This window comes from Callithrix jacchus, chromosome 7, assembly GCF_049354715.1.
Source record: "Callithrix jacchus isolate 240 chromosome 7, calJac240_pri, whole genome shotgun sequence".
In the NCBI taxonomy this organism is placed as follows: Eukaryota; Metazoa; Chordata; class Mammalia; order Primates; family Cebidae; genus Callithrix; species Callithrix jacchus.
The window spans coordinates 82,631,966-82,659,308 of record NC_133508.1 but is presented as its reverse complement, the minus strand read 5'-3'; the positions used below and the strand labels follow the sequence as shown (position 1 = coordinate 82,659,308).

Sequence of the window (27,343 nt, the reverse complement as noted above, 5' to 3'; positions counted from 1 at the left end):
GTAGAAACTAGACTGGTATAGATGGAAAAAGAACTTTCCAGGCACAGAGAACATACTGTGTAAAACACGAAGACAAATATAGCAACCACATTGTATAGATAGTCAGGTGTGATCCTAAGAGTAAGAAAAAATTCATCAAAGGCCAGGTGCAGTGGCTCACATCTGTAATTCCATCACCTTGAAAGGCCGAGGCAGGCAGATAGCTTTAGCCCAGGAGTTCAAGACCAGACGGGACAATATGGCAAAACCCCATCTCTACAAGAAGTACACAATTTATCTAGGTGTGGTGGCGTGCATCTGTGGTCCCAGCTACTCAGGAAACTGAGGTGTGAGTACCACCTGACACCAGGAAGTCTGGGGCTGCAGCGAACTGTGATCACACCATTGTACTCCAATCTGAGTGACAGAGTGCGACTCTGATTCAAAGAAAAAAAAAATCACCAAAGAATTTTAAATTAATATCTAATAATTAAATCCACATTTTAAAAAGCTTTTCCTGACTATTGTATGATAGATAGGTAGACTGAGGATAAGCAATGCCAGATAAAAAAAGACCATTAGGAGGTTATGGCAGTAGCAGAGGCAGGAGATTACAATGGCTGGGACTATCTGGACATACTAGTGGTAACATAAAGAAAGAAGGTTGGGCACGGTGGCTCACGCCTGTAATCCCAGCATTTTGGGAGGCAGAGGCAGGTGGATCACCTGAGGTCAGGAGATCAAGACTATCCTGGCCAACATGGTGAAACCCTGTCTCTACTAAAAATGCAAAAAAAAATACTGGGCGTGGTGGCACACACCTGTAGTCCCAGCTACTCAGGAGGCTGAGGCAGGGGAAACTCTTGAACCTGGGAGGCATAGGCTGCAGAGAGCCAAGATCGCACCACTGCACTCCAGCCTGGCAACAGCAAGAAAGGAGGAAAGAAAAGAAGAGAAAGAGAGAGAGAAAGAAAAGAAAAGAAGGGAAGGGAAGGGAAGGGAAGGGAAGGGAAGGGAAGGGAAGGGAAGGGAAGGGAAGGGAAGGGAAGGGAAGGGAAGGGAAGGGAAGGGAAGGGAAGGGAAGGGAAGGGAAGGGAAGGGAAGGGAAGGGAAGGGGGAAGGGAAGGGAAGGGAAGGGAAGGGAAGGGAAGGGAAGGGAAGGGAAGGGAAGGGAAGGGAAGGGAAGGGAAGGGAAGGGAAGGGAAGGGAAGGGAAGGGAAGGGAAGGGAAGGGAAGGGAAGGGAAGGGAAGGGAAGGGAAGGGAAGGGAAGGGAAGGGAAGGGAAGGGAAGGGAAGGGAAGGGAAGGGAAGGGAAGGGAAGGGAAGGGAAGGGAAGGGAAGGGAAGGGAAGGGAAGGGAAGGGAAGGGAAGGGAAGGGAAGGGAAGGGAAGGGAAGGGAAGGGAAGGGAAGGGAAGGGAAGGGAAGGGAAGGGAAGGGAAGGGGGAAGGGAAGGGAAGGGAAGGGAAGGGAAGGGAAGGGAAGGGAAGGGAAGGGAAGGGAAGGGAAGGGAAGGGAAGGGAAGGGAAGGGAAGGGAAGGGAAGGGAAGGGAAGGGAAGGGAAGGGAAGGGAAGGGAAGGGAAGGAAGGGAAGGGAAGGGAAGGGAAGGGAAGGGAAGGGAAGGGAAGGGAAGGGAAGGGAAGGGAAGGGAAGGGAAGGGAAGGGAAGGGAAGGGAAGGGAAGGGAAGGGAAGGGAAGGGAAGGGAAGGGAAGGGAAGGGAAGGGAAGGGAAGGGAAGGGAAGGGAAGGGAAGGGAAGGGAAGGGAAGGGAAGGGAAGGGAAGGGAAGGGAAGGGAAGGGAAGGGAAGGGAAGGGAAGGGAAGGGAAGGGAAGGGAAGGGAAGGGAAGGGAAGGGAAGGGAAGGGAAGGGAAGGGAAGGGAAGGGAAGGGAAGGGAAGGGAAGGGAAGGGAAGGGAAGGGAAGGGAAGGGAAGGGAAGGGAAGGGAAGGGAAGGGAAGGGAAGGGAAGGGAAGGGAAGGGGGAAGGGAAGGGAAGGGAAGGGAAGGGAAGGGAAGGGAAGGGAAGGGAAGGGAAGGGAAGGGAAGGGAAGGGAAGGGAAGGGAAGGGAAGGGAAGGGAAGGGAAGGGAAGGGAAGGGAAGGGAAGGGAAGGGAAGGGAAGGGAAGGGAAGGGAAGGGAAGGGAAGGGAAGGGAAGGGAAGGGAAGGGAAGGGAAGGGAAGGGAAGGGAAGGGAAGGGAAGGGAAGGGAAGGGAAGGGAAGGGAAGGGAAGGGAAGGGAAGGGAAGGGAAGGGAAGGGAAGGGAAGGGAAGGGAAGGGAAGGGAAGGGAAGGGAAGGGAAGGGAAGGGAAGGGAAGGGAAGGGAAGGGAAGGAAGGGAAGGGAAGGGAAGGGAGGGAAGGGAAGGGAAGGGAAGGGAAGGGAAGGGAAGGGAAGGGAAGGGAAGGGAAGGGAAGGGGGAAGGGAAGGGAAGGGAAGGGAAGGGAAGGGAAGGGAAGGGAAGGGAAGGGAAGGGAAGGGAAGGGAAGGGAAGGGAAGGGAAGGGAAGGGAAGGGAAGGGAAGGGAAGGGAAGGGAAGGGAAGGGAAGGGGGAAGGGAAGGGAAGGGAAGGGAAGGGAAGGGAAGGGAAGGGAAGGGAAGGGAAGGGAAGGGAAGGGAGGAGGGAAGGAGGGAAGGGAGGGAAGGAAGGGAAGGAGGGAAGGAAGGAAGGAGGGAAGGAAGGAAGGAGGGAAGGAAGGAAGGAAGGAAGGAAGGAAGGAGAAAGAAAGAGAAAGAAAAGAAAGGAAGGAAAGAAAGAAAGAAAAAAGAAAGAAAGAAAGAGAGAGAGAGAAAAAGAAAGAGAGAGAGAGAAATTATTTTTATTGGTCTATATAAGACCAATTTTTAAAAAACAGGGTCTTAAATGTTAACACAAAGCTATTACTATGGCCTTTAGAGTCCTAAAAGGTTGCAAAATTTCCTGATTTTCAAAGCCCCACAAAAAAACTAAAGCCCTATATCAGTCACCACTGATACCTCAACAAAGGGTTTACTATGTGTATGCAGCAGGTGGTATCTCTTTTTAGCACATTCTCCAGAAGTACTGATCCAGGCATCAAGTTGCATCAGAATGGGAAAGTACATGACGCTGTCAGTTTCATAGGGACAAAGTTTGTCAGTTTCATAGGGGCAGTTCATAGGACATATCACATCCCTGAGACCTAGGAACTCCTCTCTGCCCACTGTGCAGTGCCTATCACTGCAGACACCAGACATTTACTTTCATCCAGTATCTGGTATCCAAGTCCATTGCCCACATGAGTAAGCTGACAAATCAAAAGATTAACTATCCCCAAGGGCTCTAAAGACTACAAGCCAGCAATGTCAATAATATCAACACACACACATATACATATACCCCATGAATGCAACGAACAGCTACCTCTCCACTCCTATCTCAACTGACTACTCACAGCCTCTAAGAAATAAAGCAAGACATTTCATGAAATATGAGTAAAATTATCTTAAGTGTAATGGGTATTAGAAAAGCTTTACTTTCAGGGTAACTGGAGACATAAGCATTATTTACATTAAGCTCCATAATGTAGGGTCTGGATAGTTGTGCTGACATTCACAAACAAAAGAAACAATCGCCAGGCACAGTGGTTGATGCCTGTAATCTAAGCACTTTGGGAAGAAAAGGCAGGCAGATAGCTTGAGCTCAGGAATTTCAACCAGCCTGAGCAACATGGTGAAACCCCATCTCTACGAGAAATATAAAAATTTAGCCAGGCATGGTGGCAGGCACCTGTGGTCCCAGCCACTCCTGAGGCCAAAAAGAGCGAGGCTGCAGTGAGACAAGATCACAGCACTGCACTTCAGCCTGGGCTACAGAATGAGACCCTATCACAAAAACAAACAAAATAACAACAACAACAGCAAAAGAAACAATCCTATTTGAAAGGAATCACCAAAAAGAGGCTCCCTCCATAACTCTGGACAAGAAAAGCCATTCGGAGCTGCTTCAATTATAAAAAAGCAAAATATAAAACTCCTCCAGCTTGGGTAAACAGATACAAGTAACTTTAAGCTTCAAAATCTTCTTTCAACAGATATGTATACTTTGAACAAGGTTATCAACTCCCTTGGGTCTGATATTCAAACTTGATTTTTTAATGCATGAAAAAAATACCCAGATGGGTTTAAATATGAAATAGCTTTCTAAAAATGAAAATGATTTAGTTTCAGGAAGCTACGTCTAAAATAAATGGTATGAGCCAGGCCAAAAGAACTTTCATAATCATCTTGCCTGAACAAAGCCCTTATTGTGGCAGGCATGGATAATGTTTGCATATTGCATACTGGAATTCAACAGTTCTCTTCCCTAATCTGACCAATGTTACTATAAACGTGTGTGTATACACTTATAGATACATATACATATATATTTATGGATCTATCTCTATCTCAACATCACTTATTCCATTCACTCCTATTCTCTGCTCAAATGTTGCCTTAATGAGAAAATTAATTCCTGGACAATCCAAATTTTTTTGTTGTTTAATTTTTTTTGTAGAGAGAGGGTCTCACGACGTTGCCCAGGCTGGTCTCAAACTCCTGACTCAAGCAATCCTCCCACCTTGGTCTCTCAAAATGCTGGGACTACAAGTGTGAGTCACCAAACCCAGCCTAGACAATACAATGTAAAATTTAAATTTCAACCCCTACCCCCACAAATACACATCCTCCTATCTTGTATCTGGCTTTGTTTTTCTTCAGAGCACTCAGTACCATATGACATATATGTTTTTGTCTCTCTTAAGTAGAATGGAAACTCCATGAATGTAGGGACCTTGTCTGCTTTATTTACTACTGTATCTCCAGCATATAGCAAAGTGCCTACACATAATTGGAACTAAAATAATATAGTATGACGGATGCATGGACAAATCTTAGCAAATGACAAAGTAAATGGAGGCAAAAAGACAAAAATATAGTAACTTATTTTACCAAAAAATATCTAGTAAGTGATAGTGCCAAGACTGAAACCCACATCTGCCTGACTTACAAACCCAAGCTTGAAATTTTTTGTTATACTTCCACTTACCAATCTGGAGACTTTGGAGGAATTACTTGTTGGGTGGAAGAATGTGTATTTTGTATAATGCCAAGTTATCACAAAAGTCTAGAAACCCATATTTGATGAGTTCCTGTCTGTTTTAATGCAACTAACATATTATGTGGAAAAGCATAGCAATTGAGAGCCTCAAAAACTAATTAACAAAAATACTCTCTCAAAGGACAAGAACACCAAACTAGAGGCAAACTCTAAATTTCTCTATGCACATGAAAGATATGTCAAAGGATATGGGCCTTCATAACCTGGAATGAGCACACCATAGGATTTGCTCTTGGGAGAGCCATTCTGAGAAAGAGGCAAATAGGGCAAATATAATGCCCCCTCATTCTGACCAAGACTTAAAGTACAAGTATAGAAACTTTAAAAATTTCCAGATAAGGCTATGAGGACAGGAAACAGTGGGGCAAATAGTAAGTCACTCATTTTATTAACATCAGTTTCTCCACACAACAAATTTTGTAGTAATTAAACATATTCGAATATTTATTTTGTGGTTCTTACCTTTCTGTTTTCTTTACTATAAATGCTAAGCAATACTTTGCCTCCTATTGCATACTCCCTACAAAGACTTGCCCAGCTCCATGTACAAGAGGTACCATGGAACTTCAATTGTTTGGGGAGATGACTAAGCATAGAGATCAGGTAGCCAATCCCTTCATTTCACAAGTATGGGAATTCAGGTTCAGAAGCAGCAGTTCCTGTTTTAAAGCCACACATAATTTGTTAGCGGCAAAGCCTATATTAGTACCCATGTTTCCTTGTTTTCTTCCAAAACAAAACTTTTTCTACTCCTCCAATATTAGAGATAAGAAAGGATATTGCTAATATTAAAGAACTGAAGAACTTCTGACTTACTTAAGCTATTCCAAAGAGAAGAATTTATCTAACTGAACTTATAGCCTCAGAATTTAGTTCACTCTGCCCAGCACAGAGTGGGTTTTTTGTTTTTTGGGTTTTTTTTTTTTTATGAAGTCTCACTCTGTTGCCTAGGCTGGAGTGCAGTGGCACCATCTTGGCTCACTGCAACCTCCACCTCCTGGATTCAAGCAATTCTCCTATCTCAGCCTCCCGAGTAGCTGGGATTACAGGCACACACCACAACATTCAGCTGATTTTTTTTATTTTTAGTACAGATGGGGTTTCAACATATTGGTCAGGCTAGTCTCAAACTCCTGACCTCAGGTGATCCGTCTGCCTCAGCCTCCCAAAGTGCTGGGATTACAGGTGTGAGTCACCATGCCCAGCCCAGAGTAGGTATTAATGTGTATTTACTGAGTGATCAATTGTTTAAATGTGAGTTACTTTATCAAAAAGAGGAAGGAAAACCTATATTTCTGATGCTTATTAATTAAACTCTTTTTTTTTTTTTTTTTTTTTTTTTTTTGAGACGGAGTTTCTCTCTTGTTACCCAGGCTGAAGTGCAATGGCGCAATCTCGGCTCACCACAACCTCCGCCTCCTGGGTTCAGGCAATTCTCCTGGCTCAGCCGCCAGAGTAGCTGGGATTTCAGGCACGTGCCACCATGCCCAGCTAATTTTTTGTATTATTAGTAGAGACGGGGTTTCACCACGTTGACCAGGATGGTCTTGATCTCTTGACCTCGTGATCCACCCGCCTCAGCCTCCCAAAGTGCTGGGACTACAGGTTTGAGCCACCACGCCCGGCCCTAATTAAACATTTTTAAGGCAGTTAGAGTAGGCTTAATTTTAGATATCACTAAAATGGCCAAAAAATTCTTCTGATATAAAATAAAAATAAGAATATTCCTCCTTCTCCTTCTTCCTAGCAACTCTCATTCATTGAGGACACATATTCCTGCAAGAAACTACCTGCCTCAGGCTTTAATTTATTTCACTTAATACTAAGACAAGGCAAATCTCAGACAGTTTTCAAATAGAAGGACCCAAAAAAGTCGGGGGCAGAAATAGAAAAGCAACCAAGTACAAATATTTGCTAACTATGATGCTGAAAGGCTACTCCTTTTTAGTTATGATCTACTTAATGTATAATTCCTCTAACAGTCCTGGTAGAGCTCTTGCCATTTACAGAAGACTCAGAACACTTCTGACGCTAGACCTGAGATCCACTGCTAGAAACTGAATTTAAAATAAAAAATGTGCCTCTTAAATAATAGAATGCATCCAAATTTAACCCATTAAGAATTCTAAAACTAATATATATTAAAATTAAACCGTAAGTAATAAAGAACTATGCATATATTAAGTGATCCTTCTAACAGCCTTAGCAAGAAGAAAACACAGGTAACATTATCTTCATTTTACAGATAAGGCAACTGAGGTTTAAGAAGATAAAAAGTGACTTGTCTGGGTTTACAAAACTAGTTAAATGGCATGGTCAAGACTGAACCTTAGGAGTTTTCTGACTCAAGTCTCTTCATAGCAAACCAAAACAAGCTTTCATAAATGGCCCAAAAGGCTTCACAAAAATCTCAGAGGAAAATTTAATCACTAGAGCATTTTTTTACAAAACAAAATCCTAAAATGGACACTAACAGAATTATATGTTTCATACATTTAAAAACTGCACATAATGTGTATATAAAATAAATATGGATACTGTTGTGACCTCCCCCTTAATTACATCTTTTTTTGTTAAGGAAAAATTTAAAAGCCATTGCTTTATCATCGCTCTATTTCCTAAGTGTTTCCCAGATGTAACTTTACTAGTAAATCATGGTAAATATGAGTATGTTGTAGATATATACAGTGCAGGTTCTTGGGCCCCAACACAGAGATTTTAATGCATTAAGTTTACGCTCCACACTTTAACAAGCATTTCAGGTAATTCTGATTGGCCAAATTTCTAATACTGCCCCAACAGAATTCCTGGAGGAAACGCAGTTCAAGAAAATATAAGAAATTAAAATCCAGGGACAAAGACTATTTATTAATCTCCCCTAACCATGAAGCCAGAAAAAAACCAAACAGGTTGGGGACCTATTCCATTCAACATAGTCTCCAAACTTAGCTGCCCTTGCCTCAACTTATCAGAAAAGCTGGTCTCCTCCTCATATTAGGGGATAGATGTAAATCCAAAGGGTTTCCATTTTAATATTACTGCCTTGTTAGCTTGAGTCTACTAAAACTCAATAAATCCCAAAGCACAAGTATAAGACTGTCATGAATATTTAAGTTGTAACTTTCCCAAAATGCTATGCTAGACAGAGAACAGGTTTGGAGGTTGGGAGGAATGGGGACGGAGGAATATCTGACCTACTAGGAGAAGTCAGCTGACCTGCGGGCTTCCCTAGCTCAGACAGGAGCACACAGAAAGAAATATTCCTAAGCGAGACTCCTCCATGTGATAGTGGGAAATGTTCCCAAGAGGGGTTCCTAAGTAGGAGATCATGGTCATAATGGTAATAAATATCTACTTACAAGCTGCCTCTTCTTGGAAGGCTCAACTCCTTCTGAAAAACAAAACATATGCAAGTTAGAAATAAGAACCCATCTGAGTCCTGTTCGTCTACCTAAATTTCTTAGGAAATCTACAGCATTATCTTAATAATGGTAAAGGCCACATATTTCTAAATAATAACTTTCTTTGTCTCTTAAATTTTTGTGAAATAAATAGGACTCAGAAAACTATTAATTCTATTCTTCCTTCCTAAAAAGAATGTCCCATAGAATATGTGCAACATTTTTCCCACTAGATGGAACCATCTCCCCAATGTAGATTACAGGCACTCTAGGCCATCTGTTAACTGCTGCTAAATTGTAAAGGGCATAGTGACAAGCATACAGAAGGAATGAAATGGGATTAGGGGCAGTGGGCGATAATTAGAAAATATTTCATTTATTATTTTTTTAATTGCATTTTAGGTTTTGGGGTACATGTGCAGAACATGCAAGATAGTTGCATAGGTACACACATGGCAGTGTGTTTTGCGGCCTTCCTCCCCTTCACCCACATTTGGCATTTCTCCCCATGCTATCCCTCCCTAGCCCCCCCCCACACTGTCCTTCCCCTATTCCCCTCAGTAGACCCCAGTGTGTAGTGCTCCCTTCCCTGTGTCCATGTGTTCTCATTGTTCAACACCTGCCTATGAGTGAGAACATGCGGTATTTCATTTTCTGTTCTTGTGTCAGTTTGCTGAGAATGATGTTCTCCAGGTTCATCCATGTCCCTACAAAGGACACGAACTCATCATTTTTGATTGCTGCATAATATTCCATGGTGTATATGTGCCACATTTTTCCGGTCCAGTCTATCATCGATGGGCATTTGGGTTGATTCCAGGTCTTTACTATTGTGAACAGTGTTGCAGTGAACATTCATGTGCATGTGTCCTTATACTACACCGATTTATAGTCCTTTAGATATACACCCAGTAATGGGACTGCTGGGTCAAATGGAATTTCTATTTCCAGGTCCTTGAGGAATCGCCACACTGTCTTCCACCATGGTTGAACTAATTTACACTCCCACCAGCAGTGTACAAGTGTTCCTATTTCTCTACATCCTCTCCAGCATCTGTTGCCTCCAGATTTTTTAATGATCGCCATTCTAACTGGCGTGAGATGGTATCTCAATGCGGTTTTGATTTGCATCTCTCTAATGACCAGTGATGATGAGCATTTTTTCATATGTTTGTTGGCCTCATGTATGTCTTCTTTTGTAAAGTGTCTGTTCATATCCTTTGCCCACTTTTGAATGGGCTTGTTTGTTTTTTTCTTGTAAATCTGTTTGAGTTCTTTGTAAATTCTGGATATCAGCCCTTTGTCAGATGGGTAAACTGCAAACATTTTTTCCTATTCTGTTGGTTGCCGATTCACTCTAGTGACTGTTTCTTTTGCCGTGCAGAAGCTGTGGAGTTTCATTAGGTCCCATTTGTCTATTTTGGCTTTTGTTGCCAATGCTTTTGGTGTTTGTGGTCATGAAGTCCTTGCCTACTCCTATGTCCTGAATGGTTTTGCCTAGATTTTCTTCTAGGGTTTTTATGGTGCCAGGTCTCATGTTTAAGTCTCTAATCCACCTGGAGTTAATTTTAGTGTAAGGTCTCAGGAAGGGGTCCAGTTTCTGCTTTCTGCACATGGCTAGCCAGTTTTCCTAACACCATTTATTAAATAGGGAGTCCTTTCCCCATTGCTCGTTTTTGTCAGGTTTATCAAAGATTGTATGGTTGTAGATAGGTTGTGTTGCCTCCGATGCCTCTGTTCTGTTCCATTGGTCTATATCTCCGTTTTGGTACTAGTACCATGCTGTTTTGATTACCATAGCCTTGTAGTATAGTTTGAAGTCTGGTAGTGTGATGCCTCCCGCTGTGTTCTTTTTACTTAGAATTGACTTGGCTATGCGGGCTCTCTTTTGGTTCCATATGAAGTTCAAGGTGGTTTTTTCCAGTTCTGTGAAGAAAGTCAATGGTAGCTTGATGGGGATAGCGTTGAGTCTGTAAATTACGTTGGACAGTATGGCCATTTTCACGATATTGATTCTTCCTAACCATGAACATGGAATGTTTCTCCATCTGTTTATGTCCTCTCTTATTTTGTTGAGTAGTGGTTTGTAGTTTTCCTGGAAGAGGTCCCTTATGTTCCTTGTGAGTTGTATTCCAAGGTATTTTATTCTCTTTGTAGCAATTGTGAATGGCAGTTCGTTCTTGATTTGGCTCTCTTTAAGTCTGTTATTGGTGTATAGGAATGCTTGTGATTTTTGCACAATGATTTTATATCCTGAGACTTTGCTGAAGTTGCTTATCAGTTTCAGGAGTTTTTGGGCTGAGACGATGGGGTCTTCTAGATATACAATCATGTCATCTGCAAATAGAGACAATTTGGCTTCCTCCTTTCCTATTTGAATATCCTTTATTTCTTTTTCTTGCCTGATTGCTCTGGCTAGAACTTCCAGTACTATATTGAATAGGAGTGGTGAGAGAGGGCATCCTTGTCTAGTGCCAGATTTCAAAGGGAATGCTTCCAGTTTTTGCCCATTCAGTATGATATTGGCTGTTGGTTTGTCGTAAATAGCTTTTATTATTTTGAGATATGTTCCATCAATACCGAGTTTATTGAGGGTTTTTAGCATAAAGGGCTGTTGAATTTTGTCAAATGACTTCTCTGCGTCAATTGAGATAATCATGTGGTTTTTGTTTTTGGTTCTGTTTATGTGATGAATTACTAGAAAATATTTGAGACAAATAAAGTAGTATAGGAAATAATATAACAAAGAGATGACTCCACACACCACTGACACATAAAATAACCTTTACAATAACAGTTGGGGCCCCTATGACTTGTTTTCTACGTGTATCAAGTCCCACCACCCACCAGTCCTAAATTAACATTCTTAATTTGTTTTTTATATTTTCCATATGTGTTTCTGGATTCATAAAAATTAGTATTGTTGACGGGTGCGGTGGCTCATGCCTGTAATCCTAGCACATTGGGAGGCAGAGGCGGGTGGATAGTGAGGTCAAGAGATCGAGACCATCATGGTCAACATGGTGAAACCCCGTCTCTACTAAAAATACAAAAATTAGCTGGGCATGGTGGTGCACACCTGTAGTCCCAGCTACTCAGGAGGCTGAGGCAGGAGAATTGCTTGAACCCAGGAGGGAAGAGGTTGGGGTGAGCCGAGATCACGCCATTGCACTCCAGCCTGGGTAACAAGAGCAAAACTCCATCTCAAAAAAAAAAAAGTATTGTTTTACATGTTTTAAAATTGTGTATGCATGGTATTATATTATATGTATTCCTCTGCTGACATCAGCCAACATTATGAAAACTGGGAGATTCACCCAAGTGGATATATTTCACTTCAGTTCATTAATCTTTACATGATGATCCAGTCTATGGATATATCAATATATATCTATCCTCTAGTAAATGGAAATTTAAGTTTCTTTCCATCTTTTTTTCTCCATTAAAACAATATTCCTGTAAACATTCTTGTAGTTGTTTCCTAGTAGTGCACATGTAGAAAAAGCTTCTTGGATGTTGAACTACTGAGTCATAAAGTACTGGATATTCCAAATAGTTCTCCAAAATTCACCCTCCCCCTCCAACACTTTTAAAAAAAATTTTTTATAGAGACAGCATCTCACTATGTTGCAAAGGCTGGTCTCGAATTCCTGGGCTCAAGCAATCCTCCAGCCTCGGCCTCCTAAAGTGCTAGGCTTATAGGCATTAGTCAGGGCACCCAACCCACCTCCAATACTTTGTGTTTTTCTTCCCAAACCTGTCTCTTAAATTCCAAACACTTATAACCAACTGTCTGTTCAACATCTCAAAACCGACATGTCCAAAACTGAACTAAACTGTCCTTTCCACCAAAACTTACTGTACTCACAGCCTTTCTTCATCTCAGATGATTGTTACTCTGGCTGTTGAGACCAAAGCTCTGGACAGCTAGACTCCTTTTTATATAGCCCATATTCCCATCCATCAGGAATACTTAATGGCTCTAAATTTAAAATCCATCCAGAATCCAACGATTTTTCACTATCTCCACAGACATGCTTCTGATCTCAATCTTTTTCTCCCTCTTTTTTTTTCTGAGACAGGGTCTTGCTCTATCATCCAGCCTGGAGTGCAGTGGTGTGAACTCGGATCACTGCAACCTAAGCCTCTTGGGCTCAATTGATCCTTTTACCTCTACCTCCCAAGTAGCTGGGACTACAGGCACACATCGCCATGCCTGGCTAGTTTTAGTATTGTTTGTAGAGATGAGGTTTCACCATGTTGGCCAGGCTGGTCAACTCAGACTCCTAGGGGCTCAAGCTATCCACCCCCCTCAGCCTTCCAAAGTGCTGGGATTACAGACGTGAGCCACCCCACCCAGTTCCAATTTCTTAAACAAAAACCCTGGTCATGTTTCAGAAATTGAAATGTCTGGAGGGTTTTATTAAAGTAATATTGCAGGCCAGGTGCAGTGCCCATGCCTATAATCCCAGCACTTTTGGAGGCCAAGGCGGGCAGATCACCTAAGGTGGGTAGTTTGAGACCAGCCTGGCCAACATGGTAAAGCTCTGTCTCTATCAGAAACACAAAAATTAACCAGGTATGATGGTGCACACCTGTAACTCCAGCTACTTGGGAGGCCGAGGGAGAAGAATCACTTGAACCCAGGAGGCAGAGATGCAGTCAGCCAAGATCACACCACTGCACTCCAGATTGGGCAGCAGCGTGAGACTCCATCTTAAAAAAAATTAAATAAATAAAGCAATAGTATATAAAATTATTCCCAACAAGGATGGGGACAGCAACGAAATACATTAAGTATATTAAAATTCTGCAGCAAAATATATAATAGTCACAATAAATGTGATTAAAAACTCCAGAGTCTCAGTTCAATTCTGCCACAAGAAGAGTTCAGGTTAGGCTGCTTAAAGGAATTTTTTTTTTTTTTTTTAAACCTGTTGGGTTTTGAGATTGCAATTTAAGTGACCATGGTCTCTTCCCTGGCCTCCCAACAGTCTCCTAACTGGTATCCCATTCCTGCTTCTACCCTTGGCCCTCTACAGTCTATTCTCAACATTATAATAGATGCATATCTCTATCCATATCTTTTTGCTGACCTCTATAGTTGTACATACAACTACCCTGTCCTTAATACATCTAAAACTCAACTTACCTTTCTACTCAGTCTCGCTCCTTTTCTGTTTTCTATTTTGATGACGGTACTACCAAACCCAGGGTCATTCTTAATTTTTCACTTTCTCTCACTCTCCACATCCATTATTCATCTAGCTCTGCCAATTCTACTTCCAAAATACCTACCTTTAATCTGTCAATTCACTTCTACTTCCCCTGGCACAAGCCACCATCATCCTATGACATCCTCCTAATTGGTCTCCCTTTAAGTTTTGTCACCCTTGATTAATGTTGTAACAATGTAAATACCATACATTGTACCCGTTTTCTAAGTGATAACCCATGTGGGTTTAATAAAATAAATACTGAAGTCAAAAATAATTTTTTTAAATGGGTCCTTTCTCTCTTACAATTCTGCAATGGATAAAGTCTAAAATTTCTTCTGTAGTCTACAGGACACTACCTGGCTCCCACTGCCTCTCTCCTCAGCATCATCTGTACAATTCTCCGATCTTATTAGAGTTTTGGACTCAGACCGGCCATGCTTTCTCTCACCTTCAGGTCTTCACACTTATGTTCTTTTGGCTTGGATTACTTTTTCCTATCTCTTTTTATATATTCCTAGACTTAAATTTAAACTTCATTTCCTCTGGGAACTTTTTCTACACAGTTTCCCTAGCCTCCTTCCATATATTACCCAAATATTACTTTAATTCTTTAATCAAACCTACTTTACTCATTATTACAATTATTTGCCAAATTATCTGTTTTCTTTGACTGTTAGCTCCAGGGGAGTAGGAATTAGTCTTGCTCACAAGGATACTCCTGGCACCCAGCAGAATACCTAGCCTAGTAGGCACCAAATGAATAATGGATGAATAAACCTATGAATCAATCAACTTAGTAAATGGTTCATACTATTATTGTTATTATCATTATAAGGCACACAATAGGGTCCTGTCTACCAGTTTGGAGTTGCATTGATGAAAACTATCAATTGCAATAATTTCAGCAAGAAGCTTTACTAGGGGAAGAATATGCTCTATTATCATATTATTTACTGACAATCTCCTGGCTGGCAGTTACTCCGTCGAGAGTCAGAATGCTTTAAGAAGAGAAAAATGTTACCCAGAAGAAAATCTATGCTAACACCATTTACTAACTAGTCTTAAAAGGGCCATTATTTCCAAATACAAACTCCTTTTCAGTTCTGGCAGCAAATAAATCTGCTGGACAAAATTACACCTTTCCCATGTAGCAAATTCACCTTTACTACTGTTTTGGGTGTTATGGTATTTTATCTCCACTTACACTTGAGCATGAGTCTATCTAGAGGTTCAAGACCAAGGGGGAAACCAGTATATATGTAGCTATGACACTCCAATGAAATCTTAATGTATTTTACTTTTCTTTTTTTTTTTTTTTTTTTTTTGAGACAGAATTTTGCTCCGTCGCCAGGCTGGAGTGCAGTGGCCGCAATCTCGGCTCACTGCAACGTCCACCTCCCGGGTTCAAGCAATTCTCCTGCCTCAGCCTCCCGAGTAGCTGGGATTACAGGCGTGTGCCACCAGGTCCAGCTAATTTTTGTGTTTTTGGTAGAGACAGGTTTCACCATATTGGTCAGGATGGTCTCGATCTCTTGACCTTGTGATCCACCCGCCTCAGCCTCCCAAAGTGCTGGGATTACAGGCATGAGCCACTGCGCCCGGCCATATTTTACTTTTCTTAATCATTTGCTTGTTCCTTGTTCCATTAAGTTCCCACGGCATTACCCTGAAAACTAGTAACAATAAAGTATTTATGCTTTATAATAATATTAAGAAATGTGGGAAATAACACAATTATTATTATTTTTTTTTTTTTGAGACAGAGTCTCACTCTCTCACCCAGGCTGGTGTGCAGAGGCACCATCTTGGTTTGCTGCAACCTCCACCTTCTGGGTTCAAGTGATTCTCGTGCCTCAGCCTCCTGAGTAGCTGGGACTACAGGCCTGCATCACCATGCCTGGCTAATTTTTGTATTTTTAGTAGAGATGGGACTTTGCCCTGTTTGCCAGCCTGGTCTCGAACTCCTGACCTCAAGTGATCTGCCCACCTCAGACTCTCAAAGTGCCGATTACAAGCGTGAGCCACCATGCCTGGCCAAGAACATAAAATTTAAAGTTTGGAAAACTAAGTTTCTGTCATGTCTCAAAAACATGTAATTGTATGACCTGGGATTTCATCTACCTCAAAGGCTTGGATACAGCAGTTGTAAAGGTCAAATAAAGTAATGTGTATGAAAATAGGCCAGTCACAGTGGCTCACACCTGTAATCCCAGTACTTCGGGGCGCTGAGGCGGGAGGATGGCTTGAGCTCAGGAGTTCAAGACCAGACTGGGAAACATGGTGAAACCCCATCTCTACAAAACTACAAAAATTAGCTGGGCATACTGGCATATGCCAGTGGTTCCAGCTACTCGGGAGGCTGAGGTGGTAGGATCACTTGAAACCAGAGGTGTAGGTTGCAGTGAGCCAAGATCGTATCACTGCACTCCAGCCTGGGTGACAGAGCAAGACCCTGTCTCAAAAAAAAATAGGAAGAAGAAATTGCACTTTTCTTATCTAACCCACCAAAGCTCTAAAGCTAAGTGATAAGATGCGATTCTCTAAAAAACTAACCCCACCCCCAATATTCCATCCCCATCACTCCACCCCAAATATTCAATGTATATTGTTTTAACAGTCTCTAAAATTTTATTATTACCATTTGGATCCCTCAAATCTATACACTTTGATACTTTCTGCCAAAGATGATATTTCCCAAAGAGCTTTAGTAATATTTGACTATATTGAACGAAATAAAAGATATTAAACTATAATCTGAAGTTACAAAGAAAGCTGTACATACTAAATCCTAGAGAAATAACCAGTCACTCTCTTTCACTTGACCACAAAGCAAGCTTCTAAAGGCATTACATAAAACAAGAAATGGGGCCATTCATGGCTGGATGTGGTGGCTCACACCTGTAACTCCAACACTTTGGGAGACTGAGGCAAGCAGATCACCTGAGGTCAGGAGTTCAAGACCAGCCTGACCAACATGGAAAAACCCTGTCTCTACTGAAAATACAAAAATTAGCCAGGCGTGGTGGTGCATGCCTGTAATCCCAGCTACCCAAGAGGCTGAGGCAGGAAAATCGCTTGAACCCAGGAGGTTGCAGTGAGCCAAAATCACGCCATTGTACTCCAGCGTAGGCAACAAGCACAAAACTCCATCGAAAAAAAAAAAAAAGAAAGAAAAAAACAAAATGGTGCCATTCACACAGATGGGGAATAACTGCCTATATGTACTACTCATTATTCACAATGACTAAAGCCATAAAATATTTCCAAAAAAAAGACAAAGGCCAAGTGTCCAAACTGCTACCCCCACAAGTAAATATGCAAGCCAAGAGTCACAAGGCTAGTCCTTGTCCTTTATGTCAACAGTCACCAACATGGAGATGACTATGGGTCAAAGCTGTCTCTGCCTGAGGCAGCTCCTTCCCTGGGACTCTGAATCTCGCTCACTTTCTATTGAATTCTCAAACTATACATAACATATATTGATTCCCACTGCAGTAGTGGCACTCTTCCCAGAGAAGGAAATTAACAAACTCTAAGAAACATAACCCAATAATCCACTCCATTGGAAGTGGATAGAGAATTGGGTTTTGGAGACAATAACTTTTTCAATTAACATTTAAAATCAAGGAGGCAAGATGCAGTGGCTCATGCCTGTGGAGGGAGGTTCACTTGAGCCCAGAGTTTGATACCAGCCTAGGTAACATGGTGAGAATTTGCCTTTAAAAAAAAAGGAAAAAAAAAGAATCAAGGAGGAAAAAAAAGGTATTCTCTACCACTAAAAGATTATATGCCTCTTTATATAACTCATAATTAAACCCACATAGTATAACTAACATAAATAACACTGCTTGGGGTGAGGGTAAGAGTGGCAAACATTCTAGGGCCTACTCGGAATCCATTACTGATGATAACACCATTGTCAAAAGACCAAATTACAACAGTGAAAGAAGGCACAACAGGAAACAAAACACTGATTATTCATTACAAAGTTATTCTTCTTATAGGGTTAAAACAGAACTTTCTTATGATGCTGGCTCCAGTAAATGGGTCACCTCTGGTTGCTGTGAATTTCATGGTTTTGTTGCTGTTATTTTTCAAACTGGGCTGTTTCAGCTCAGTTTGATCACATGGCCAAGTAAGTTTGGGGAGGTAATAAGAGATAAGGATTACTTGTAGTGTTTAGGAGGGGATTAAAGTTTGAATTTGTTCTAACACGCCAGTAGAAATAGAAAAAGAAAATAAGAAAACAAAAAACTCTACCAATATTTTTAAAGGGTAAAAAAAAGTAAGACACGGATATGTAGGACATGGAATACAAAAAATAATATGACAGAAACAATTTCAAATATATCATTAATCATAATAAAGGTAAAGAGACAAATTTATCATTACAAACAGGACTTTTTTTTTTTTTTAAGAAAACCTACTATATGCCATTTGTAAAATATACCAAAAGCAAATTGATATGAAAAGTTTGAAATAAAGGCATAGTTGGTTTCTAAAAAAAATATCAACAACAACAAAAATCTTCCACTGAATTTTTGTTGTTGTTATTTTCATTTTTTTGAGACAAGGTCTTGCTGTCACACAGGCTGGAATACAGAAGCACAATCATGGCTCACGGCAGCCTCAACCTCCTAGACTCAAGTGATCCTCCCACTTCAGCTTCCCAAATAGCTGGAACTACAGGTGTGCACCACCATATCTAGCTAATTTAAAAAAACTTTTTTGTAGAGACAGCTCACCATACTGCCCAAGCTGGTCTCCAACTCCTGGGCTCAAGTGATTTACTCACCTGGCACTCCCAAAGTGCTGAGATTATAGGTATAAGTCACTGTACCCGGCATTCTACTGATATGTGATCATGAAAAAAGAGTCTTAATACCCAATATTAGAAATCCAAAGAGGAATAGAAGAACAAATTCAGCAAAGGTTTAAAATATATATATATATAAACAAATTGTTCTCAATAAATAACAAAATAACACAAAATGGACAAACTCTTAAAAATATAAACCTCACCAAATACAAAATGAAAAATAGAAAATTACATTACACACATGAGCATTTTTAAAAACTGAATCATACATTATTCCTGAGTTGGGTTTACCTACAATATGTGAAAGTGGTTATATAATAAAAAATTCACAAATGTTATATGCCTCAAATAAATTAATTGAGAAAAAATAAAACAATATCAGATGATACAGAAAGGCACGTCAAATAGGTATAAAAAGAATCAAAGGCGAGGTGCATGACTAGTCCCTGACCTTTCAAAGTTAAAATAAAATTATCCCCCATAGAACTGATTAGGAAATAGGGCAAATATGAAAGTACCTCCTTCAATTCACAAGGAACTTCAATCTCAAATGCCTCTCCACGTGTAGATGCTTCAAAAGTAGATTTAAGATGAAAGCCCATTTTTACCACAAAAAAAAGACCCAACTTGAACAGCTTTTCAAGCAAAACAACATCAATTCCTACACCAAAGGAGGCTCCTCTAGTGCAAAGAAAAGATGCTCACACATAATCTCCCAGATGTCCTTTTACCATTAAGATGTAGGGACGTTGTAGCATGTGACCGTGCAGTCTGAAACCGCCACAGTTCTTTTTCTACCACATAGAAAGCAAGCTTGAGAATGAGGCCAAAACACAGAGGAAGACACAACAGCAATGAAGCTGAGCAAAGACACCAGATTAACCAACTCTGAAACTCATCCAACCTCTGGACTTCATTGTTATGAGTCAATACATTTCCTTAATATTTAAACTACTCAGAATCAAAATTTCTGTTACATGTACTTCAGAGTACTCTAACTTATATACCTAGTCTGCCAATACACCTACTTGTCTGTCCTTGAGGAGTTTCATATATCTGTAAAAATGGCCAAAAAAAAAGTCCTCCACATCCTCCACTGCTATCACCCAACCAATCTGTTGTTATTTCTTGCCTTGTTTGACCACAACAGTCTCATAATTGGTCTTTTTGCTGCAGCCCCTGCGTCCACTGTCTACTCTCAATATACCAGTGGAGTACAGAAATGAAATAAAATTTGGCTATGGTTATATGTCTAGAACATGGCAGAACTATAATTTGAAAAAAATAGACAAGGTCTTTGCTCTCATGGAACCAGTTCTAAACGTACTATTTACTATTCTGCCACCTCCCAAGAAACTCTGCAGAGAAACTTGAGGGATCAAAGTAGGCTATGTCTTAGCTAATTTTCTGGAAAAGTTTTATTCTATTTCACCAAAAAGCAAAGAGTGAGGCCAAACATTTATATGGATTTTCAACTTCAAATCTGAGGTTACCCAGTAGATTACCTTTACTACCAGGTACACTTTACCTTTGTGTGTTTATTTACATAAATCTATCAATAAAACTTACCTTTAAAGCTTTACATTATAATGTAACCATTTAAAACAATCTAAACTGCTGCTTTTCAAGTATTAGCTCTGTTTTAGAATGTTCCAAAGCAATCTTCTGGAGAACGAACCTTAAAGTTTATTTTTTAAAAATAGGCTGGGTGCAATGGCTCAAGTCTGTAATTCCAGCACTTCAGGAGGTCTAGGTGGGCGGATCACCTGAGGTCAGGAGATCGAAACCAAGCTGGCCAACATGGTAATACACCATCTCTACTAAAAATACAAACAGTACCCAGGTTGTGGTGGCACACTCCTGTAATCCCAGCTACTTGGGAGCCTGAGGCAGGGGAATCACTTGAACCCAGGAGGTAGAGGTTACGGTGAGCCAAGATCACTGTACACTCCAGCCTGGGCGAAAGAGTCAGACTCCATCTCAAAAAAAAAGATAAACTAAATAGGGAGATAATTTTTTTAAGTATAAGGCTATAGGAAAAGATCCTCTTGTGCTGTGTAATCTGGCAGTTTAGAATTCCTGCTAGATAGAAACAAAGACTCAAGAGGAAGAGCCTCGGTAAACAAGGTAGCAGATACTAGAAACTGACTCAGGCCCCAGGGAGAAAATGAATGATTTAACACAAAACAGAAAATATTTTCCATTCAACAAATAGGATTCTCTTTCTGAATCCTGGCAACTAAACAGAAATAAAGATATAAATAAGCAATGCAACTAAATGGGCTTATAGAGCCAGCCATTTTTAATTAGCAGCTACTTGAACATGTATCACTACTTGTGAGAGGTCATCTGAATATAGTACTGTATAAACATTTCTCAAAATCACCCCAAGAAATCAAGGGAGGAGTCTCATTGAATCAATTGTGCTAACGGGAAATCAGTATAAGGCACTGGAGTTTATGTTACGAACTTTTAAAGCCCTGGTCATACTGGACAACTGTGAAAGACTCAGTGGGTGCTCCCTATGGACTCTAAATGTTTACAACACCATCAAAAAGAAGTACATATAATAACTAGAAGCAATACAATTTGTTTAAATTTAAAGTTTATTAATCCTATAAATTTTCTTTCTGAGAACTTTAAAGAAACTAAAATAATGTTAATTCATGATAATTTTTAAAACCTTAGGTGCTCTGTACCAAAACAAGTGCTTTATAAATAATGTCAAATAAACAAAACCAGAAAAATAGCTACATTTCATGACTAGAACATCACAGGTTAATTGGTTAGCTCAGTGATTTACACTAGAATCTTTATTATGTCAATTCTCAAAAACATTCAGTCATAGACTAAATAGAAGCTGGTTTGCTCTTTGCTAATAAGACTAAGATGAGATAATCACAAAGCATGAAAATAATCATCATCAAATTTGGCATGTGTCCTTTTAGTGCTAAGGATATTCATTAAAACTCAGTTGAAGGTTGCCTATCAGTTTATTTTCACTCACTGTTAATCTTACATACCTCTTCATCTAATAAACTACCTCAGATTTAAGAGGGAAAAGATGATAGACAGGTAGGTAGGTAAATAAGTAGGCAGGCAGGCAGGTAGGTAGGTAGGTAGGTAGGTAGGTAGGCAGGCAGGCAGGCAGACAGACAATAGGTGAATGGAATGTATATATGCAAAGTGATAATTTAGAAAAGTTCTTAAAACTATATATAGAATCAAGCATATACTACACATACATGTGACTTAATGGGGGACAGCCCAGCATGGTGGTCAGGAACAGAATATGTTCACTGTTAACAATCTGTCAGCAGTAATGTCTAATGGTCTAAATTAGACTTATATCCCATACAGGTCTGATTTAATTGCTCTGTTCACTAAATACAGGGTAAATAAGCCCAAGCAGCATTTCTCTATCAAAACAGCAAGATTTTAGATAAGTTCTCTAATTATAACTACACCTCAAAGAATAAAGAGGAACTTAGCTGCACTCCACCCTGCCTCCTACTTCAAATGAATTAAATAAATTATAACAACCTGTTCAGTACATTTACAAGAGACACTAAAAGGAAGGAGACCAGTGAAAAAGGTTTTCTTTTACTCACCTGTAACCCTCTCCTTCTCAGAATACTGGAATCATCCATAATAGATATCAGACAAAAAAAGCCACTCCCCAGACAGTCAACTATTAGTGCCTCCTTACTGCTGGATAAAGAGGCAAACAATTTATTCAGTACACCACTAACCCACTGTTCCACTAAACCAGTTCTCCCTCCGATGAGCGTAAGTATACAATCACTGCCTCATATCAGAGTCACGTCTTTCTTCACAGGAGTACAGGTACATCTTATCTGAAGCACTGCCAAATAGCAGAAAGACTTCATATTTGTTTTCATTTCCATGCATACCCCTTTGGTTGAAATTATTTGAAGTACCAAGAAAAGAACAAAAGGTTCCAGGGAGAAAAATTCCAATCTTTGATATTCTGACTTCACTGTTTATTAAAAAGGTTTAGCAAACAAGAGAGTCTCCACCTACAGCTACTAAGCTTATAAAATCCATGTCACGTTTTCCTTTCCAGAAACAAAACCACTCCACATACGTTTTTAAAAAGATGACAATTCTTCAGAAATACAAAAAAAAACATACTGTTCTGATGCCTGTATTTTAGACTCAAACTGATAAAACCAGTTATTGTTTTGACTAAGTCGGCAAAATTCCTTTCATCCTTTGTACAGACAAAGCAAATGTCAGATTCTTTCGATACTGTCAGGGGCTCTTTTGTCTCTTTATCGCTAGACTCGCTGGTCTTCACTTCTTAGACAGTAACGAAAGCCTCTTTCTTCAGGAGCTAAATCATTGCTAAGGTCGGTTTCCCTGCTCTTTTATGTGTCGGAGGGGGCTAGTACACGTGTTGTGAGTTCTGAGCATGGACAAATTCATTCATCTATTCATTGCTTACAGTGCTGTCACAGGAAATGCTCCCCATTCCCCCAGACTTCTAAAAGGGCACAGCATGGAAAAGTCTAGTTTTATCCAAGCTTTAATAATCTCAAGAATTGTTTCTTTGGTTACTGGCTGCCATTTTTAAAGTAGGACTTCAGCCAAGTTTAAAGATGCTTCTCTCTCTTAATTCATGGCGCAAATATATAATCTTTTACATTTTAAGAGTGAAAGATTGTTCTCATGATATGATTCTGTCCCTTAAACACTCCATAAGCAACATTTAAACTTTACAACTTCATGGTAATTGTCAGAATCTTAGTAAACACAAAGGAAAGTTGCTAATCTTTCTAATAAATCACACACACAAGACTGTTTGTGAAGGTAACACTGTATTTTTAGGAAATGGGTTAAACAAATTAAATACAATCATTTTCACCAAACTATAAAACATGCTATAATAATTACTCACTCTCCAACAAAATTCAGAAGATATGAATCCAAATTTCCTAATATGATAGATAAAGGTATGTATAAAGAACACAATCAGCCAGTTGTACTACCTAAGGTGTAAATATAGCAATAACTAAAGGCCAGATTCAGTCTACCCCCAACGAGGAAGAAAAGCTGTCCCTCCTCCTATAATTATGACAGCTGCAACCAACAGTCTAGGGCTTGAAGGAAAGTCTATTTACAAGATCTTTTTCTGGTCTTCTTACAACAATTATAGTCATAAGAGATTGCCATACTGCTGAAAACTGCACAAAAAAAAACAGGATCCATGTCCCTTTCATTCAGCAGAAATCTTCTAATCCTTAGCATAACCACTGTGGTCTTTCATTGTGAGAGCTAATAAATCCACATCTCCACGGATTCCTTCTCCCATCTGCTGCTTTAAACAACTAACGGCTGGATTATGTCTATGGGGAAAACAAACACAAGACCTGAACAGACAGCTGATTTGCACAGGGTATGCTATACACTGTATGAGTGTCTGCAAAGTAACAGGCCTTTATAGTCATAGAACCCCACTATCAAAATAGGTTTAACTAATTAGAATATATGTATCAGCAGAGAGGAAGTAGGAATGGTTTCTAATTTATGCAACACTATAGTCAGTAAAAACATAAAAATGATGCTTTCTAAGAAGGTATTCAGACAAAAGATTCAAAATGCAAACTCTTTATTCATTTACTAATTCAAGAATCACTTATCATGTCAACCACTGAGATAGGGATAAGGAAAAATTACCAAAATCAACATTACCCATACACTAATAATCCTACTCTAGGAGAGCTCAAATCCAGTGGGGAAGCCAAATATAAACAAGTAATTATGATACAACATGAGAAGTATGCTACATCAAAGGTATGACAAAGTGCTACAGGAATGTCAAGGAAGACTCAATTCATTATATTAGGAAGGCTACAAAAAGGCTTCAAGTGGAAGTGCCATTCGTGCCACTGCACTCCAGCCTGGGCAACAGAGCAAGACTTTATCTCAAAAAAAAATCTTGAATCAGTCTTTACTATCTAAAAAATTAAGTAAAAAACTTCCCCCTTTGGCATTCAATGCACCCCATAACATGGAAACAATAGATTTTATCTTCAATAGTACCTTATTGTAACTTAGCCTTCCAATTGGAAAGAACAAGGCACTGTTTCCTAAACACATCCCATCCTTCCCCACCTCAAATCCTTTGTGGATAAATGGGAATATAACCATCTACCTTAGAAGGTTGTTGAAAAGAATCATTTATGAAACATGAATGAATGAGACACAACCTGGTTTCCTTAAAGTCTGTTTTGTTCTAAAAATTTATATAAATTTTGCATTTTTCTATGTAAGATAAAAAATCTTTATTTGTTTAATGTTACAATAATATTTGTAGTTACTGATTAAACTGTAGGAGACAGAAGAAGAGTAACCAGAGAGGTAGAAGGAAATCAAGACTGCAAATGCTATTAAAGAAACCACGAAAAGAATAGTCAGGAACTGAACAAATGCTGCCCAGAAGCCCATTAAAGAATGCCATCTGGGCCGGGTGCAGTGATTCATGCCTGTAATCCCAGCACTTGGGGAGGCCAAGGTGGGCAGATCACCTGAGGTCAGGAGTTCAAGACCAGCTTGGCCAACATGGTGAACCCCATTTCTACTAAAAATACAAAAAAAATTAGCTGGGCGTGGTGGCGGGCGCCTGTACTCCCAGCTACTCAGGAGAATCGCTTAAACCGGGAGGCGGAGGGGGCAGTGAGCCAAGATCACACCATTGCACTCCAGCCTGGGTGACAGAGGAAGACTCCGTCACACAAAAAAAAACAAGAATGCCGTCCAATTTAACCAACTTGGAGTCATTGGCACCCTCTGTAAGAATGGTTTCAGGAGTGAAGGAGTGGTAGGAGCAGAGGCCCAACTCCGATGAGTAGGAGACAAAAATAAAGACAATGAGTCGGGCGTGGTGGCTCACGCCTGTAATCTCAGCACTCTGGGAGGCTGAGGCAGGCAGATCACCTGAGGTCAGAAGTTCAAGACCAGCCTGACCAATATGGTGAAACTCTGTCTTTAAAAAAAAAAATAGGCCAGGCATGATGGCTCACGCCTCTAATCCAAGCACTTTGGAGGCCAAGGCAGGCGGATCACCTGAGGGCAGAAGTTCAAGACCTGCCTGACCAACATGGTGAAACAGCGTCTTTAAAAAAAATAAAAATAATAAAAAAAAATAAAGACAGTAAATCCAGACAACTCTTCCAGCTTCTGTTTAACTCTCCATGCCCTTTGCAACCAAACTTCACAAAAAAAAAGTTATTCTTGAAAAGGAAGGGAGGGAATTCAGAGCATAAACAGTGATAGAAGAAGGAATATTTCCTCCACAACAACAGATGAAAAAGCAGGTACAGGTAACAAAATATTTGTGACTTTAGTGGCAAAGAAGCTAAAGAAACTTCCACATTATGGCTATTTTCTCCATGAAATGAAAAGGAAATCAGCAGAAAGCAAGGAGATTCCAAATTTGAGATGAGCAAAACAAACAAACAAACAAACAAACTGACAGATAATGTAAAGAACAAGAAAATATGCTGAACAAAAAGTAGAATTGATAAGCAATGCTGAGGACTGACTGACATCATTTAGCATCATTTTATAGGCCCACCAATCTGCTCCATTGTGTGGCTTTCTTCAGTAGACTACAGAAATTCAAAGGCAAAGTTTTACCAGACAGCTTTACCAGATAAATTGACCAAAAAATGGGGCAAACAATTTATGACATGGACTAGAGAGAGTAACAACAGAATCTAAGCTAAAAGAGGAGGAAAGTAAAGATTAAAACACAGGAAGAAAATATTTAATAGAAATGCTGATAAGTCTGAGAACTGGTATACTTTAAGAATAAAAATGTGGAAACTAAAAAATTTATCAGATTGTAGTGAGGAGGTTACCTAGAGTTACGATTTTAGTGAAGAAATAATTCAGAGGTATGACAAGGCAGAGAGCTAAGTGGATTAGAAATGATAATGGGGTCAAACAACTATGCCAGGATATTATTGAATGGATCCCTCTACATGGTTGCTGAAAATAACAAAGATAATAGCAGGAGTTGAGAGGAGTAAGTAGTAAGATGTTTATTTTATTGAGATTGAGTTTCATTCTTGTCGCTCAGGCTGGAGTTCAATGGTGTGATCTTGGCTCACTGTAACCTCCTCCTCCCAGGTTGAAGTGATTCTCCTGCCTCAGACTCCTGAGTAACTGAGATTATAGGCACCTGCCACTATGCTCAGCTAAATTTTGTATTTTTAGTAGAGAAGGTGTTTCCCCATGTTGGCCAGGCTGGTCTCAAACTTCTGACGTCAGGTGATCTGCCCGCCTTGGCCTCTCAAAGTGCTGGGATTACAGGTGTCAGCCACAGTGCCTGGCTAGGAGGAGTAAAATTTATACTCGATGATAGAATCTAATATGAAACAGAAGGAATAATTAAGCTAGTAAACAGAAGACAGGAAGGGAGGTTTTAGACATAAGGACTACCAAGAAAAATTACCCTAATGGTCATATATGTATTGATTCTTGCTTCAGATTAAAAAAATTTTTTTTTTGGAGATGGAGCCTCACTCTGTCACCCAGGCTGGAGTGCAGTGGTGTGATCTTGGCTCACTGCAACCTCTGACTCCCAGGTTCAAGTGATTCTCCTGCCTCAGCGTCCCAAGTAGCTGGGATTACAGGCACCCACCACCACTCCCGGGTAATTTTTTTTTTCTTTTTGGTATTTTTAGTAGAGACAGGGTTTTACCATGTTGGCCAGGCTGGTCATGAACTCCTGGCCTCAAGTAATCTGTCCCTCGGCATCCCACTGCCTTAGGATTACAGGCA

At 40.2% G+C, this 27,343-nt stretch overlaps 1 protein-coding gene across 17 annotated transcripts in view; it reads right to left on the bottom strand.

The window, feature by feature from the left end:
* MAST2 (microtubule associated serine/threonine kinase 2) overlaps positions 1-27,343 on the bottom strand; it is a 260,168-nt gene that overhangs the window by 148,286 nt on the left and 84,539 nt on the right. For 14 of the 17 annotated variants that reach the window (XM_078331597.1, XM_078331601.1, XM_035251307.3 and 11 more), the window contains one exon: positions 8,453-8,484. Coding sequence is in view for 12 of the 17 variants with exons in the window: in XM_035251307.3 (XP_035107198.1) it covers positions 8,453-8,484 (32 nt within the window). In the remaining 5 variants the exon portion in view is untranslated. Of the gene's footprint in view, positions 1-8,452; positions 8,485-22,143; positions 22,336-27,343 lie in introns of those variants that run through there. The other 3 variants (XM_078331589.1, XM_078331600.1, XM_035251318.3) reach the window with 1 other exon arrangement.